At 40.9% G+C, this 19,609-nt stretch overlaps 1 protein-coding gene across 1 annotated transcript in view; it reads left to right on the top strand.

Annotated features, from left to right (window-relative positions):
• Nucleotides 1-9,281: 9,281 nt before the first annotated feature.
• Nucleotides 9,282-19,609, top strand: part of STX1A (syntaxin 1A) — a gene marked incomplete at its 5' end in the record, with an annotated part of 59,932 nt that continues 49,604 nt past the window's right edge. The window contains one exon of the mRNA XM_083376512.1: nt 9,282-9,311. Coding sequence (XP_083232638.1) covers nt 9,282-9,311 — 30 coding nt within the window. The remainder of the gene's footprint in view (nt 9,312-19,609) is intronic.

Here is a 19,609-nt window from a genome sequence, read left to right as displayed (position 1 = left end):
TTAAAAAAGTGAAATAGCACTCAACATGTTTGGCACATATATTTTCATCACTACACCAAAGCTTCAGGACATTCACAGGATCTCCCTTTTCTCTGACAACATTGCTTTGTCATTGCTCCCTGCAGTAGCCCTAAGTGGCCATGGGAAAAAAGTGCCTAAAGAGTGCCTTCATGCAATGTGTGAGTCCGGTCAGTCATGAAGTGACTCCTTGCTTGGCACAATGGCTGAACTACTGAGCCTGCTTTAGATTCTGTTAATTTTATACATAATATTGTATGCATATTAGATAATCCTCACTATTAGGATAGATCTGTATCAGGGGTTCCCAACCAGGAGTGTGAAATGATATTCCAGGGAGTGCAAAAACTTGGGTCTTCAAAATTATAGTGTATAGGCATAATTCATTGCCTTTATTTCAAACTTTGTAAGGAGTACAAGAATGTATCAGAAGCGTTCTAGGCATGCGGGGTATAGAAAAGGTTGGGAGCTGCTGATCTACATACTACTAAAATCCTGTAACTGTTAACTGGACGAGGTACCTCAAATGAGCTAACTTGCAAAATGCATGCAAAATCTGAAACCCCATGACTCTGGTAAAATTGAAATTTGGCAAACTTTATAAATGTTTATGACATAAACATTATCCAAGAAGTTTATGACATAATACAAAATGTCATAAAACATTTCCTATGCTGATGTTTTGTGCTATGCAGTTCAACATGGATTATTTTCAAGGCAGATACATCTCTGAATGTATCTCAACTTTTCTGCTAAATGCAGTATATTAGAAGCTCTGTCACTGTTGAAGACATTGAGGAATCTGGTAAAGAGATATCTGTGGATTGATGACCTATCACGTCACAGGTTGTCTAGTAATTAATATAAATGATTACCATTCTCCTGTTTCCCATCTCTGTCTCTGCCCCCTTCTTTTGCTGTGCTGAAAGGTTGACTTTAAGCAATTTGAACCAGAACTTTTTCCTTGGTAGAGCACCATCCATATAGACAGTATTATGCAAATGAAGAACTACAACAATAGTTTTTATTCCTTAAGTATTTATATCATTTATGCCAGGGGTCTTCAAACTTGGCCCTTTTATGACTTGCGGACTTCAACTCCCAGAATTCCTCAGCCAGCATGCCTGGCTGAGGAATTCTGGGAGTTGAAGTTTAGAAGTCATAAAAGTGCTAAGTTTGAAGACCCCTGATTTATGCCTTACTTTCATTTAAGGAGCTGACAATAAAGTAAAGGATGATCTTCCTTCTCTTTTATTTTCACAAGAACAATCTAAAATCAGTAGGGTTGAGGAAGTGTGACCAGCCCAACCGCTGTCTATATTTATGCAATGCATTTAACTAGGTAAAGATCAAGCAGACACAACCTGCTAACCTGATTTAATGTTAGTTTGGTTAGCCTTCTGTGGCTTAGTGCAAAACCTACCCTGTTTAATTTATTGTTCAATATGTTTCTCCAGAGGGAAAGACATGGCTGGATTTTCTGAATTTTCAGAAATTCTGGCTGGAAGGAGGGATCTGACAGCTAAATGCTTCCCCTCTCTAATCTTAACATGGCATCTCTAGCACCTAAATTCCCTGAGTTCAGTTTTTAGTTCTGACTCACAACTGATTTGCAATGCAAACTCTTGGGTTAAAAAAACCTTATTCTTACTCTTTTTATGCCATCCACATGAAATTTGGAAAAAATCTTATAATTGCAACACCTTTATGTTAATTTGATTGGCCCCAATAAATATGTTACTCAAGTATGATTTTACATTTTTCTGCTGCTGAGCACTCCTAAGGTTACCAAGCTATATAACAGTGGTGGGCAAGATTGTGATCTCAAAATGTAGAAGTTAGAACCTCATACAGACACTTATTCATGAGAATGTCCACAACAAACTAAGATTATTTTCAAAATTACAGCATGCTACAAGATCTGATGTAGGTATGTAAATTATAGCATTTGTGTGATAACACAGTCACTTTTCATAATTCTTCCCCATCCCTCTTGTAAATGTCCGTGCCATTCATACATACATAACAAGATAATTTCAAAGATAATTTGGAAGAAATGCTCAAAAAGGTATGGAACTGTATGTGCAGCATTTGTTTTAAAGCTTCAGGCTCTCTTTTCAAGACCCAGAGAAAAAAGACAAAGCTGCTTTTAAGGAGACCACTCATTAAAGTAGCCACTTTTTCATGTTTTGCAGAAGTGTGGAGAAATGAAGGGTGGCATTTTGAACCATATATATTTCATTCATACACATTTATACTTAGTCATCTAATCACAATCTCACATACACTTCTTTTTCTCCTGTTCCATGCTAACCTTCCAACACCCCACTACAGACTACAGATTTGCCATTATCATTTGCTGCAGGAAAAGAGTGATCTGTTTCCCATTGGCACACTAATTAGGTGGCATAGAGGAGAAGAGCAGGAGGTCAAACACGGCTTCTTGTGAGAAAGCAGAGGAAGAACCCTGGCTATGGAATGCGCAAAAGAATGAAATATTGTATATAGGAAGACAGTCAACTAAATAGGGAACCACTGAGATCCAGAAAGTATAAAGTGCACTTCATCCTTTTTTTAAAGCAGTTGCATCCTTTTTCAGATTTTGGTGCAAAGATAAAAGGGAGGACAAATAGGGAATAAGATGGTAAAAAAATGGCTGTATTCACAGAAAATGCTTAACTAGGTCAATTAAAAACCTAGCAGCTATATTTGCATAACATGCTTATTAGTTTAACTTTATGCACAGGATATTGAGAATTCCTTTGTTTGAGGTGTGCAACAATAAAAGTAGATAATTATGTTAAAACTATTAAAACAAATAAAACCAGACTTGGAAAAATGAAAAAAATCTACATCAATATTGGGAAGAATGGCGACGGTGAAAATGAACATTTTACCCAAACTACTTTTTTTATTTCAAACAATACCTATAAAATTAGAGAATTTTTTTTTAATGAGCCCATGGGTCGGAGATGACTTCGCAACTAACAACAACAAAGATTTGTAACTATAAAAAATTAATAAAATATTTTTAAAAAAATGAGAATTCCTTCATTTGTGTTTCAATGTATTGTATAAAACCAGAAAAGTGGTTTCATTCAATAACAGGACAAACATTTTGTGTGGAACAGAGAGCTTAATCAGATAAAAGGCAGCTAGAAGTCAAAGATAATGAAGGAACAGAGCCCTTTGAACTTAGCACTGGGGAGGCCAACAGTACTTTTAATGAGGACAGTTTCAGAGTAGAAACCAGCTCAAGAAAGAACAGGGGAGATCAGGAGAGTAAAAAAATTGTAGAAGTGGAAAAAAGCAGTATCCTTCTGCAATTTAAAGGCAAATTAGGGCAGCTTCTGAGAGAAAAATGATTCAAAGGATGGCTTTTTGAAAATAGCGGGTGGACCCAGCTAGTAAGGTAGAGGAGAGCAAGACAAAACATGACCATTGAGAAATGGTTAAGACCTGGTTGTGCCAAGGATCCCAAGGACAGGAATTTGTGAGGTGACTCTATTCATATCGCTTTGTATGTTTTTTTAAATACTTTTAAATAATGATATTTATTACTCCTAGCATTATTGTATGCTGTCCAGAGTAGCTTTGGGTGAGATGGTCTGTTATATAAATTAGATAAATAAATTTTATGTTGTTAAATTTATTTGCCGCCTATCTCATCATGGGGCTATTCTAGGCGGAGTGGAATGAATGGAAAGGGATGGAATTATGCAAGGACTGTAAGGCAGCAAATTCAGCAAGTAGGATGGAGAAGCCTGAAAATGGGGAAGAAAGTGGGGAAATTAAGGGGGAGGGGAAATAATTGGTTTTGATTTTCAAAATGGAAGCAAGAAACAACGGCTCAAATAAGTTGAAAAGATGATTTTACCATCAGTCAATATATTTAATCAATTTATATGGACAGTGAACTCACAATCAAGACTCTGGGCCCTCAACTTAGTATTTATACCAATATAGCATCAATATATAGAACAAGGATGGGTGCACCATCCCTACTGCAATCCTGCGGACCATATCCTGTCTGAAATGAATCCAGGTAATCTGTTTCTTCCAGGGTGTTCTGCAGCTGCAAACCAACTATCTAAATAGGGAAGGGTGGAAGCTGGATAAAGACTGTCATGAACAATTGGCTCCAGTGATGGTTTTTTGAAGAGGAGGTAGAGCAGCACATCTTTAAAAGTTGGCAGAACCACCTGGTTTGCAGTCAAAGTGGTAGAAAATATATTTAAATTGCAGAGGGTTTAATTCCTTAGGACTTGGGTTTGTACAAATATTATGTCATAAGCAATAATGGTAAAAAGGAAAAAAAATAAAGCTACAGAGAATGACGGAAAGTTCCTCCACATACTGTGAAGAAATAAGAAATCAAGATTGAAAGTCACTATAAAAGAAAAATGTCATATGGATAAACAACTGCAAACATTTTCAGAAAGCACCATGCATGGATTCTACAGGGCTACCTGCTAGATTTTCACTGCCCAGAAGTCAGGAAGTTGCTCATGAAAGGACATACATTTTAATAAAATGTGCCAGTCTGAAAAGGTGCCTCCAAATGCCTATTTTTAGATACAACTATCATGTCCTCCTACAATGTCTACAATGTCCAGAAGGTGGCAGAATACCCAGGCAACATCCTTCAAACAGGTTATATTTTTTCTTGAGCTTTGGCAACTCACCTAAAAGAAACATACAACATGAAGAGTCGTGTGCTCAGTGGCCAGTTTTAAATTCTGTTTGACAAGCAGATCTCAACTGGGGCCATTGCTTCTATTTACCAGTGCTTCCCAATTTGGGGGGATTTTTTTCCCTTCATTATCCCAAACTTATGAAAAATTCCTTTTTTTTACCACATCAGCAAGTCCTTACAGTATTTAAATGTCCCTGGATAGGGGTTTCATGTGTCATTACCCAAAGAAAAAAACACTTTAACCCAATTTGGGATAATTTACCCAGATTTGGGAACCACTGATCTCTACTGCCTTATGATTCTCCTGGTCATTTCTGTATGCAAAATTGATGCCTGGTGAGGATAAAAAGAGGCCAGGATATACCAATCAGTTAATAATCCTACTCATATAATGACCCAATGCCAGTCATTATGCCAGAAACCATAATTCTGTACTTATGCAAACAAAGTTTCATGTTGAGGAATATTGCCTCTTAATTTTGACTAGTAATAAGCAGAACAACCAATTTCTCATGTCAGAAATCATGGCTCCCTGAACAGGATGCCTTGCACCATAGGCAGAGCATATTTCAGTTGAGAACAATAAATGCCTTTGCTAATGGAGGATTACTGCTTTATACCGATATGTAATGTAATAATAAAATCTTCTGTATGTTGTTATGTATCATATTTGGTGTTTATTACAGGCTGAATTCACATTATGCACTAAATCAGGTTGAGAAGTTTGAATTTCAATGTGTTGTGAGAATCTGTTGATTATCTTAGTATGTTGTGTTAACAAGGCTACCACACTAAGTGATAAAGTGGTTTATTAGTTTGGATAGAAAATGTTCCATATGGTTTTTTTAAAAATTGGATGCAGCAAATACAATCTCAGCGTAATTATTCTCACATATTTTCTTTATAACTCTGTACAACCTAAGATTAAACTCAATCTTATCCAGTGATAAGTGGTACTTTTGTGTAATGTAATTTGAACCATTTATGTACATTCAGCAAAATCTAAAAATGCATCAGTAGCTTTCATCTAACACTCTCAAGCAAAACCATGTTTAGAACAACTTGCTTAAGAAGCAGTTCACAAAAGCTTTTGATAGCAATGTATAGTTGGATTAGCAGACTATGCAACCCCAGCCCTGTGATGAATAAATCATAACTTTATATCAGTCTGTTGGAGTTTTCTCAGTGAATCATTTATTTATTTATTATGGGACTTATATGCCGCCCTATCTCCTGAAGGACTTAGGGCGGCTAACAACAATAAAATACAGAATACAAATATTAAGAAAATTAAACTATCACAAAGCCCCACTAAAACCAATAAAAACATTAAAAACATAATTAAAAACCCTTATCATCAGTCCAGGTCGGCCTGTTGGAAAAGGTATGTCTTGAGGTCACGACGAAAGGACCGGAGATCTGGGGCCATCCGGAGCTCCCGGGGGAGCTGATTCCACAAGGCAGGTGCCCCCACAAAGAAGGCCCTCTCCCTGGGGGTCGCCAGCCGACATTGTCTGGCGGACAGCACCCTGAGGAAGCCCTCTCTGTGTGAGCACACAGGGAGATGGGAAGTCATTCCTGGCAGCAGATGGTCCTGCAAGTAACCCGGGCCTAAGCCATGTAGGGCTTTATAGGTAAGAACCAGCACCTTGAATCATACTCAAACCATGGCTTAACATGTGTGAACATAGTCATGAAATCCATCATATTTTTAGAACTCTGAAAATGGGTCATAATATCATGTAAGAACCCCATAAATAAACAAGGCACACCAAGAGGAAGGAAGGCGGTAACTTCACTCCACCTACAATCTATTGAATTTAGATGGAAGGCTCCTTGAAAACCTAGGATTTGGTATTTTGTGTGTTTCTTATCGCATTAATAACCCCTGTTTCCCCAGAAGCTAAAAGAGAAGTAGCTAACACATTCTTTTTAGCTTTGCCCTCTCAATATCCTGAGGAGATAGTTTGTTCATTAACTCTCACCCTCATCTGACCAGCAACAGTAATTCATACAACATCATCTTAGTCCGATTATAATCCTATTTTGGGTTCCCATAAAACCTTGAACCACAAAGTAACCAAGTAGACAGGGTTGCTGTAACAGGCTAAAGAAAAGAAGTGGTAAAATAATTAAAACTAAAATTAATATGCTGTTCAAATGCAGCTGCTAGATTTGTAATTGACCTGATTAAATGTGTTCGGTGACCGCAATTGCAGAGTTTCACACCTGACTGGGAATTTGAATCTGGTCTCCTCAGTCCTATTCCCACAGGATGAATTTACATATTATATTAAGCTATAGCTTGTTACACTATGGCACACTGAACAAACTACAAATGGTGAAATACACTTAATACACCCAGCCATAAATCAGTGCTGTCAACAGTAGCTGGGTTCATGATATCCTAAACCACAAGCAAACTTGACATACAATGGCTTGCTCAGATTCCCATTAATCCATAGAATTTAGCTAAGGTTTATTCAACTGACCTACTTTTAATGGCTTGCTTAATATACTAAAACATAAATTTAATTACATAGGCAAGTTTTGTACACAAGGCAAGTTTAACTGTGATTGGAATGTTTCTGATTCAATGTCTTATTTCAACAGCGATTGGAATTGTAGATTAGAGGTTTTCTTTTAACATGATTATTTTTGTGTTTATTATTTTTGCTCTACATTGCCCATGGTTACATTGTTTGAGCTGGTTGGCTTGATAATTCCAATAAATAAATAAATAAATCAGAGGATATTCATTTTCAGGACAGTAGCAAAACCAACACATGTAAATAACCTGCACACAGAAACTCAGTAAAAGACTCATAAACCTACTTATCCTTCTGAGGAGTATGATGATCCTTAGATTTCAGCTTATAAAGGAAGGGGGATAGAGTACAATAACAAGGAAGATATTTTTATAAAGACTTTGAATTGTGGGGTGGGAGATTCTAGGGTTCTGGTTTGCTGTCCTAGGGAAATAAGCAAAATCAGATTTGTTAAGAAATTCTGCGTCCCTGGGGCATTTGGAAAAAAACCCCACTGTCTCTGTTAGCAAGTGGAGGAACATGAATGGGATTAGTCACCCATGATCCAATTACAACTGTTATAATTCCTTTACAGTAATTTGCCTTAGTCAATTGCACAGGGCTGGATCTTCCCTGCCTCTAATCAATTTCATTCTGCCTTTGTTAACGTTGAGCAAACCTTTTTTCCCCAGCAAGGAAAGATGGGGGAATTGTTGTTTAGAGGGGGAAATAGTTTATTTGGGTCTATCAGAGCTATAACTGGTCCCTGTCAGGTTGGCCAATTCCCATCTCATTTCAACCTTAAGAATTCACAAGTCTAAAGATGCTCAGATGCTTTTAGAATTAACTTTTGTTGTTAGGATACTTGTTTGAAACCTACCTGTAATCTGCACAGCACGAATGGAAACCCAGGGGCCTTCCTTCAGAAAACCATTATGGAACTGCAGCCCTCTTCAATTTTATGTTTAATGGGAAGCTCCAGTTTCAATCCAGTATAACCTGCTCCAAAATAAGCCTTATTGCACTAAGTAGGACTAGGAATAAACCTGCATCAGGTCCAGCCATACAGCTTGGTCTCTGCGTCTCTGAGCATGTTTAGAGTGCATAGGGAAAAAAGATTACAGTACGAGTTGTCCTCAACTTACCACCACAACTGAGTCCAAAATGCTAAGTGAGGCGGTTGTTAAGTGAATTTTGCCCCATTTTATGACCTTTCTTGCCACACTTGTTAAGTGAATCACTGCAATATTTAAGTAACACGGTTGTTAAGTGAATTTGGCTTCTCCATTGACTTTGCTTATCAGAAAGTCTCAAAAGGCGATGACATGATCCTGAGACACTGCAACCGTCATAAATATGAGTCAGTTGCCAAGTGTCCGAATTTTGATCGCCGTGACTATGGGGATGCTGCAATGGTCGTAATTGTGAAAAATGGTCGTAAGTTATTTTTCCCTAGTGCTGTTGTAATTTCACTAAATAAACCAGGAGTGTCAAACTCAATTTCATTGAGGGCCACATCAGCATCAAGGGTGCCTATGGGGGCCTGGGCAGAAGTGGGACAGATGTGAGGGTCTCTGGCAGAAGGAGGGTCTCTGGGCCAGGGCCAAGGCAGTGGGGGCCGTTCCCTCACTGTTTCCAGGATGGCTTTGCGGGCCGCATGAAACCACTTCGCGGGCCGGATCCGGCCCCCGGGCCTTGTGTTTGACATGTCTGAAATAAACTGTTGTAAGTCGAGGACTTCCTGTATTAACGTTCAGGCGGGAACTACCCATCGCTGAGCAAATGCAACGACTGTGCAAGTCGGAATCCGTCGCGAGCTTGTGGAATTAGGATCCTTCCCCCCCCCCCGCAACACCGTGGCCTCTTGCAGCCCCGTCAAGTGGGTGCGGAAGGAGGGGCCGCCGCCGCCTCCGACGCGCCAGCTCCAGCGCATGTGCCGCCTCCCGCCCGCTCTCCGCTCCTCCCCTGATCGCCCGCCCGCCCGCCCGCCCGCCCGGTGCCGGAGAGCCGAGCAGCCCAGCCCAGGAGAAGCGACCGCGATGAAGGACCGGACGCAGGAGCTGCGCACGGTGAGTAATTCGGACCGAACGGCTGAGGCTGGAGGGTCTCCCCGCTGGCGGGAGGGGGAGAAGGCGATGGCGAGGCGGCCAAGACGGCGAGTCGTGCGCGCCAACAGGAGGTTCTCCGCCTTCCTTGGTCTCCGACAGCTGCTTTTCTTCGCAATCCGGAGGGACGCCCCATCCAAGGGAAAAGCGAGCGAGACAGCGCTGGGAGGAGAACGGGCGGGGGAGGCGGCAGTGGCTACCTTCTCGTTTTTCCGAAGCGGGCTGCGCCTGTATCTATCTCTGAGGGGGGGGGCGAGAGGGGTGCTCTTCTTTCCCCTGTTGGCGGGAGGGGCAGAGATATGGGGTCAAAGGGGTGGGTGGGTGGGCTTCCTTCCAGTATCTTTCCAGCGAGCGCCCCTGTCTGTGTGCTCGGGAGGCGGGGGTGGGAAAGCCTTTCCCAGACGGTGGGGTGAGTTGCAAAGAGGAGGATGGATAGATCACGAACGGATGGACGAACGGATGGATGAATGGATGGATGGATGGATGGATGGATGGATGGAGCAAACGAAGACCTGGAACTGAAAGTGTGGGTTTCTGATGTATAAATTAGTGGTGGAAATGTGATCCATGGCCTGGATTCACCTAGCCTTAACAACTGCAAAATAGCCTACCATACTGCCTTAACCTAGCCAGTGTAGCTGATTTAGGGGCTATGTGTAACGAGAAGCCTGAAAAATTAGGCGGAAACAAGGTTCACTTAACGATGGCTGTCTGTCTGTCTGTCGTATGAACACAGTTATAGAGACAGAGAGAAGTGGGATGAAGCAAGGGAGAGGATCCACTACACTTTGGTTTTACAAGAAGACCTTGACTTACAATCATTCGTTTAGTAACTCTTTCAAAGTCATAACAGTGTTGCTGTTGTAACAGCACTGAAAAAAGTGATTTGCTGTCTTGTACTTACGACTCCCATGGTCGTGTAATCAAAATGTGTGTGCTTGAAGACTGGCATATATTTACAATGGTTGCAGCATCCTGGGATCACGGAATCACCATTTGTGATTTTCCCAGGTGGCTTCCAGCAAGCAAAGTCAATGGGGGAAGCCAGATTCATTTAACAGCCGTGTGATTCAGTTAACAACTGCAGATGCAGCAGATGGATAGCACCACTGGGTGCTATCAAAACTGGACAAAAGGCATGTGTTCTCTCCCAGAAAACCTGTTTTATTATCTTAATTTTGTTCAGACCCTATTCTCTTGAAAATCCTGTGTGACTTAATAGAGGATTGGAAGACATGGACATACATGCAATATTACTATTGTACATTCATACAGATAACTAGGAGTAGATTGTTAATTTCACTGCTGGTTAGACCAACCAAGCATGGCTTAAATCATGAAATTACTTTGTTAACACGCAGCCTAGGAGATTGATTTATTCATAAATCTATTGGGTTGATTTATAAAAAATATGTAAATTTTGGAATGAAGTGGGGATACATATTGGAATGTTATTTTTGATTGGATAATGATAAAGATAAATTGTTACGTAATTGCTACAATTCTGCTTGCTACCTGAGTGAGTTGGTGCCTCTTGATGTTTGGTTATGTAACAAAGCCTACTTGCACATAGAAGGTGCCTCTATCTAAGTGAGTAAACATAATTATGGAATGAAATGTGGAATATTCAATCTGGAAAAAAAGAAATGAAGGCAGACATGATAATTGGGTTCAGGATCAAGAAGGGAAGTAACGAAGGAATGTCAAGAACTGTTTTTCATGGCTACAGAAACTAGAATCAGAAGTAACAGTTGTGAGGTGCATCTACCTAGATTTTGTTTAAATATAAGGAAAATCTTTCTGGTAAGATTTATACAATAGTAAAACAGTCTAACTATAGAGCATGGGTGTCAAACTTGATCGCGTCATGTGATGCATCGTGACATATCGTGACTTTTTTGCCTTTGCGGAGCCAGGGTGGGCATGGCCTACATAAGATGCATCCAGCCCACGGGCCACCAGTTTGACACTCCTGCTATAGAGGTTGAACTGTCAGGAGTATAACATATACTATAGCATATGTCCACAACTCTTTAAACATAGAACATAAAATAATAGGGTTGAAAGGGACCTTAGAGGTCTTCTAATTAATGCCTTGCTCAGACATGAGACTTTACACCATTCCAGACAAATGGCTGTACAGTCTCTTCTTGAAAACCTCCAGTGATGGAGCACCCACAACTTCAGGATGTAAGCCATCCCACTGATTAACCGTTCTCACTGTCAGGAAATTTCTCCATAGTTCTACGTTGGATCTGTCTTTAATGATCATCCAAAGCAGCTGCATCATTTCCTAGGATCCTGTAATAGCTTTAGAGCAGGGGTGACAAACTCGCAACGTCACGTGACATGTTGCGACGTATCGTGACTTTTTTTCCATTGCCGGCAATGAGTTGGGCGCAGTTTCACCATGATGCATCTGGCCCGTGGGCTGGCAGTTTGACACCCCTGCTTTAGAGGGCAGCCACATAATATAGAGCAGGGGTCTTCAAACTTGGCCCTTTTATGACTTGTGGACTTCAACTCCCAGAATTTCTCAGACAGGCACGCTGTCTGAGGAATTCTGGGAGTTGAAGTCCACAAGTCATAAAAGGGCCAAGTTTGAAGACCCCTGATGTAGGGTAAAAATGTGGCTCCTTTAAAGAGTTACAGACTGATTTCATTTCAGATACTGAAGCACATATTTGGAATTAAATCTAGAGTGCTTCTGGGTCAGGAATATGTGCTCTAGCTCTGGAGAGATGCCATATAAAATCCAAGAAGCTGTTAGAAGAAATCTTCCTTCAAATAATGGAAATTTTCCCAGATTAGTACAAAACCCCTATAAATTTGGCAAAAGCAATATAAACAAGATACAAGATAATATACTGACAGCTATATACAAAAGGTAATTAAGACAATTTTAAAAACCCATTTAATTACATTTGAAAAAAGAATCTGACTAACCTGAGGAAAGTGGAAATTGCAGAAAAGATTAAGGAATCATTCATTTCTGGTTTTGCTGCTGAGGATGTACAAGAGATCCCTGTATGGCAGTTCAACAGAGGCAACAACAGATGAGATTATATATAAAATGGCAAATTAAAAATAATTCTCTGCTTCAGAATGCAAATATGAAACTGCTGACTTGAAACATATGCAACATAGGAAAAAATTGTTATGTTTTGACTGGAAAATAAGCAGATAAGCACCAGTTTGTAGTGGTTAAGGCCTCAAGCTACAAACAGGAAGACCATAAATTCTAATCCTGCCTTGGAGAACAATGTGAATTGGGTGATGTTGGGGCAGTCGCTTTCTCTCAGTACTAGGAAGGGGGCAATGGGAAACCACTTCCAAAAAGTCTTGCCAGAAAACTACACAGAATTGTGTGTCATAAAATCAAGGACAACTTTTTGGTCAAGATTTTTCTGGACATGCTGGCAACTGTTCTGTGAATTAACCCCTTCAGCAGCCATTTTGTAAATGTGCCCACCAATTTAATGAGGTTGGAGAACTGTACCTCAAGTGATGCCTTTGACTTGGCTTGATTATTAAGAGGCTTCTAAAGTTTTTATGCAAGGCAGAAAAGAGGAGGCTCTGATTTTACAAATAGAAATGGTCCTCTTATGAGGTTGGAGCAAGTAGTTTTCCATGTAGTTTGCAGTATTATAGAAATATTTTGCTATTGCCTTCTTCCAGGATGAGTGTCCAATAGCTCCCTCCAGATATTGATCAAAACTGATCTTGTCTGTCTTTGCTGTAAACAAAGTCTAAGCACAGTTGGCTGGATCTGCATGATATGCTGCTGCAATCTGTGGTCCTCCAGATCGCACTGAAATATTATAATCAAGTTGGTGGAGCAAATAATGAGGAATCCTGAATTCATCAACATTTGGAGAGCCATGGATTGCTTTCTCCCTTGCTAAGCCACAAACTACTTTATAACCCCTGGCAACATGTCCCTACAAAACATTATGAATTAGCACAACTTATGACTGCAGCTTGCAGTTGTAAATAATGTAGCATTATTCCTCAGATTTTATTCTGCAACCAAGTTGCTTGTTTTCAATAAGAAACCCTGACTTTTGAAAGGAAGCAGCTCAATACGGTCTGGCTTCCCTTCCCCCCCATCCCATCTGCTACACAAGCCAATAAAACCAAGCATCTGTTTATTTCTTAAATTTATATGCTGCCTGCCTCACAGTTCACATGTGTGCATTGAATATCTAGAGCCCTTTTGATATTTTCCCACAAGTTCTGTGGCCTGGGCAACTATACTTTTGTCTGCTAAACATAGGCATTATCATGTGAATGTCTATAGAGATTCTCAGTCACCAGATCATAGTTGTCTCAGTGCCTTTTCAAAGGCAACCGGGCTGTTTTTTCCTTTGAGGAAGATGATGATGTTTCTCATTGAGGAAGCTTCCACTGATGAAGCTTCTTGGATGAGAAGCAAAACATTTTTTTTCTCAAAGAAAAAACAGTCCAGCTGTCTTTTGAAAAAGCACCTTTGAGACATTATCATGTCTCAAACCCAGCCTCAGATCCGGGCAGCAGCAGCCTGGAAAAGGCCTCCCGACATCCCAGTCCCGCCTCTGGCAGCATGCAGAAGCATCTCCCGGCTTTGGTTCCATTCTCTGTTGAAGAGAACAGAGGCCTAAAGTACCATGAGATCACGCAAGATCAGTAGCATGAGATCTCACCCCACTGATCTCACATGGTCTTGCGTTACTTTAGGCCTCCATTCCCTGTGAACTCACCAAAGGCCTGGAGCAGCCAAGAAAGCGAAGGATCTCAATTTTCGCAGGGTGAGTATTGAAGGCCTGGTGCCTAGGGAGAGAGACCTGGGCGGGCGTGGGGAGGCAGGAAATAATCAGGGTGAATATTGCAGGGCCTCTGCGGTTGCTCGTAAGGGCGAACGACTGCCGTGGTGCTGCAATATTTGTAATTTCGGGACTTGCTCGTAAGCACTAGGGGGCGCTTATCATGTAACTTCGAACGAGCATTCATGCTCGTTACTTGGGGATTACCTATATTTGGCATCTACAAAGGGGCCCTAATGAAGATCCTTGCTGAAAGTGTAGATTTGCTATAACCATTTTTATGGCAGGTGTGGTGCCATTTTGTACATTAATTTTTAGAGTTGTATCCCACCATTCCCCTAAGGGAGGTTACATGGGTGGGGAGTCCACTTCCATTTATTTCCCAATAACAACCCTGTGAAATAGTTTGGACGGAGAGAGAGAGCAGCTGATTTTCCCCAATACACTAAACATGGTTACTGATTCAATCCATTTGTTGGGTTAGCATAGCATCTTGAATAAAAACTAAATCATAGGCACACAATTGAAACATCTATAAAACTAATTCAGTGATTGTCCCCAATCACTGTAGTGAAATGGGAATTCAGGTCTCCTATTACAGTATAAGCCCAGTACTTTAACCACTAGGTTATGCTGCACTGGGGGGAAAAATCCCTGCTTTTAATATGGATGTGATGCCTGCTTGTGAGATATTAAACAGTCCTGCTTTTTCTACACTTTAAATTATAAATTATTCAGGGCTGAAGGATGGCAACTTTCATTTGCCTGTCTCTGTGAGGGAAGATTAAAGTATTAGTGAATTTCAGTTTATGAAAAGAAGATGACTGGGGAGGAATATGGTTGGGAAGTTCACAAATTTATGAAGAGAAAAAAATAAAAGCTTCTTTCCTTTATGTCTTTAATGAGAGGGTCCCCAGTTCAATGTACTGATGGTAGCTTTCCATGAAAGGCCCAGAGCTTAGAGACAGCAGATTTAATTTACATATAGATGACCCCAAATTTAATCCATGTCACCTACGATTAAAAGCTAGGAACTAATCATCAGAATAGCCTGCCAGTTGGAGGAAACAGTACCTGGGTTCATACAGTGTGATAAATTTGATTTAATCATGATTTGTTGAACAAATCATAATCTGGGTTATTTAGTATGGCCAGTCACTCTGCAAACTATGCATTAAAAATGTTAAAAACATAACAGCAAAGCATCAAGCACAAAGGCTAGAAAGAGGAGATTGTGAGTTTCAGTCCCTCCTTAGCCATGTAAGCCAACTGGGTGATGTCTGCCTCATACTGTAGGTCCACATTCTCCTATCTGGATTGTAAAACATCCATCTTGAGAAAGATATAAAGGCCAGTACTCAACTATTATAGATAGAATGCCGCTCTGATTTGGGGAGAAGACGGCTACATACGACAAAAAAAGATCTATTTTTTAAATACTGTACACCCCCCCTTCCATAAGACAAAATATTTTCAATAAAGAGAGTAGGCAGATCTTTGTCATTAGTAGCTGCAGAGGAATTAGGAAGCTTCCATATCACTTTGTGACTAATCGATGCTATGGATTAAAAGAACAGGGAGGTCCTTCCTATCATGACCTTTCTGGAAACTTATGATTGTCCATTTTTGGAAGCAGGCTGCTAAATAAAATGGATATTGAAGGTTTGAAAGGAAAAAAAAAGGAAAAAAATTGCAGCTGGAAGGAAGTACCTCTGCTTAAACTGAAGTTTAAGAGAGAGGCCTCTCATGGCAGCCTCATTAACAAGCAAACCCTTTCATTGCCTAGTAGGGAAATGGGAAAGCTGGCATCTATTTAAAACTCATGGAAGACTGCCTATTGTCACTTCATCCTCAAAGGAGGAGGACTCTTACTCTTAATTAATATTCCTCTTTTAAGAAATTAAATCTCTCAGTCTCCCAGTGTGTTGAGAGGACTGTAACTTTACAAATAAACTTTTAACAGGCTGGGATTCTCTCCCCTCATTTCCAGGCCCCCCCCCCCTTATATTAAGTAGCTATTCCTCAAACGGACTTGTTGGATACCTACCTCCTAATTTGGGCCTACTGATTATTTATTATTTCAAATTGGTCCATTCTTGTAGAAATGGCTACTTAAGAGCTGGAAATCATTATTTAGGCACTGAGTTGGCATTTATCCTTTTTTCTGTAACTGGATTCATTTGGCTTTTCATCTTTTTTTTTATTATTACATTTATATCCCGCCCTTCTCCGAAGACTCAGGGCGGCTTACAAGCTTAGCAGTACCCTTCATTCTATGTATATGCCTGCTTATTAGGGCTTTTGCCCCCCCCCAAGCGGCATTATTACAAAGTCAGCTTTAATTGCCCCCAACAATCTGGGTCCTCATTTTACCTACCTCGGAAGGATGGAAGGCTGAGTCAACCTTGAGCCTGGTGGGATGCGAACCTGCACTAATTGCAGGCAGCTGGTGTTACTTAAGGAGGCATTAGCCCACTGCTCCACCAAGGCTCTTTTGATCTGATCCAGAATGTATTCCTGCCTGGAATCAGGAGGTTGGCTTGATGGCAGTGACTCGAAGCAAGTCCCTATTGTTTTGGCATGGAAAAGTGGACTGAAAAAACAAATACACATTTTGCCTTCAGGGAAGTATGCTAGAGCTTGGGCCTGACTTGGTCATTGTGAAACAGAAGGTAGCCAATTGGATTAGATGTGGCTTTGCTATCTTGCTAATATTGTCTTACTCAAACTGGTGATGTTTCCAAATGCAGAAATGTCATGAATCATGATGAAGAGAACTGTGCAGGATTGAGTGAGACAGTGGTGCGTATATCCATGTGAATGCAAGTTTGTTAGCCTGCCAGACAAACATATTCCCATCTTAAGAGTTCCTTTTCTTACACCATGGTTTGTTTTCTGTAAACTACAGCACTGTTGACTGACCGTAGCTGGTGGCAGGTTAAGCAGATTCAGACTTGGCTAATAATGTAATGGCATATCATCAAGAATTTCCACTTTGATAGCCTTCATTTGGAAGTTTGACAGAACATCCCAGAAGATGCAATGGCAAAACCACTTCCATATTGTTGCCAAGAAAACTATATGGTTATATCTATGAATTCATCAAGAATTGAACTTAGTGTGGAGATTTTTGCTTGACCTAAAATGCAGACTTCATAACCACAATATTTGCTTTAAATTGAAGGCTTTTTTATTTCTTTCCCTGATATTGTTGTTGATATTGGTTCTTTGGTATGCCCTAGCATGGTGAACAGTTCTAGATTATTCAAAAGCATTTTAGTGATTTACGATTATGAGTTTGATTTTTTTCAGCCTGTTTGAACCAGTATAATTTGTTTAAACATTTATTCTGTATATTTTCCTGCCATCAAAGATTAAGATCCCAAATCAATCTTCTGTTTCTGTAGACTTGGCTTTTCTTAGGTGTGTGGACCAATTCTCAGATTTTTCTCCAATGTGAGTTCCAAAGTGAAGTCTGTACAATTGAGGGGCTGAGGGTAGATGCCTAGATATAGTTCAAGATATAATCAATAAACTTAATTTCCTCAATTTCAAAATGACCTTAATTCATTGCAATATGCAAAAGACAAAAATGGAACCTTTTTAGCTGTATATCACCATGACTAAGCAGTAAAAATTCTCAGCTCTGGAGAAGGAAAGCCTATTCATCCTTTATATGAGAGGGGAAATCAGGAATCCAGTAGTTAGTGTAAACAGAAAGCTACTTATTGGCTTTTTCGACTGACGCTGTCATCTGGTCCCTAGCCAGCCTTTTCTGCTGCTATTCTGCTGCTGTGTCCCTAAAGAGCTGTAAATGCATGCACGTGAAGTAGCAATAAAAATAGTTGGTGTGCATTATTGCTAGCATAAGATGATTTCAGGTCTTCCACTTTTTCATCAAAATTCATGCTCATCTTGAAAGAAGGGCTTTGTATTACTTTTAAAATAAATGCTACAGGTTGCCATGCCTTCTCCCCTCTGTGCCCTCCTTGGCTGGCTTTTTCTACAGTGACAGGCAGCTTCCCATTTTCACTTAACTGAGAAGACTTATTTTTGAAGGTGTTTGGGGGACAAAGGTAGAGCTAACATTTTCAGTGGTTGAATGGATTTGTGCTATGCCAAGCTAGTCTTGCGATGAGTCCATTTTCTGTTGCCCTTGATGATTTTGCCCAAGGCAGCTATAATCTAACAATAATATGATGGGACCAAGAACTGATCTCATTGTAAGTCCCGTCTGGAACTCTTGCCTTAAAGCAGACATGTCAAACACAAGGCCCGGGGGCCGGATGCGGCACGCGAAGTGGTTACATGCGGCCCACGAAGCCATCCTGGAAACAGTGAGGGAATGGCCCCCACTGCCTTGGCCCTGGCCCAGAGACCCTCCTCCTGCCAGGGACCCTCAGATCTGTCCCACTCCTGCCCAGGCCCCCATAGGCACCCTTGATGCCAACGATGTAGAGCTGGCCACGCCCACCCAGTAGGCCATACGCACTCTAGTCACGCCCACCCAGTAGGCCACGCCCACCCTGGCCATACCCACTCAGCCCCCTGAGGGCAACCGCAATGCTGATGCGGCCCTCAATGAAATTGAGTTTGACACCCCTGCCTTAAAGCCTCTACTCCTTTTCTGCAGTAGTACTGGGATTGGCAGGTCAGGCCAATATCCAGTGTCACTTATGTATTGACTTTAGTGATATTAAGCTTAGGTAATTCAGTTGATAGCAGACTAACCAAACGAAAAAAAAACTTCCCATAATGTATAAAACACATCTGAGGAACCTACTGCATTATCAGGCTCTATGTATTTTGAAAATGAGATAGAAAAAATGTTCCAGATTTGCATGAACTAATCATTTAGGTAACCCTTTTTTGCATGCTTTTCTGCAAGCCTGAAAATAGTGGGGCTACCTTAAGAGTCACATTTGACTCTTCAAACTCCACACTTTTTAAGAGTAGCCAAAGCTACCTGTAGTTGTTAAGCACAAGGGTAAAATGAAATCTTATCAAGCGGATGGTGAGAAGGGAAAAGATAAGAGTTTATTTTCAGTGAACTCAGGTTTCTTAGACTAGATGGATTAGCATCCCAATCCCAAAAATGCTTTTTTTGAAAAGCAACCGGACTTAGTTTTTCCTTGAAGATGTTTCTCTTTTCTGTTGTGATTCAGGGTCAGCCTGTGGGTTCGGCAGTTGGGTCAGACGACTCAGAGGAGGAGGAGGGGGGTGTTGAAGAGCTTGCTGAGGGGATTGGACAGCTTGATGAGAGCCCCCAGCAAGGCCCCTCTCATCTGGTCACGATGCAGACCCAGCTGTGTGAGCCTGACAGCGTGGATGAAGATGACCCACAGCTGGCCCTGTTCAAGGACGCCCGACGCAGGAGGCAGTCAGTCAGGAGTAAACAGAGGAAGGCAATGGGGCACCTCGGAAGGAGGCAGAGAGAGGCCACGCCCTGAACTGTATTTA

The sequence above is a fragment of the Vipera ursinii genome (genome assembly GCF_947247035.1).
Source record: "Vipera ursinii genome assembly, chromosome: 1".
Taxonomy (NCBI): domain Eukaryota; kingdom Metazoa; phylum Chordata; class Lepidosauria; order Squamata; family Viperidae; genus Vipera; species Vipera ursinii.
This window is presented reverse-complemented; position numbering and strand designations above follow the sequence as displayed.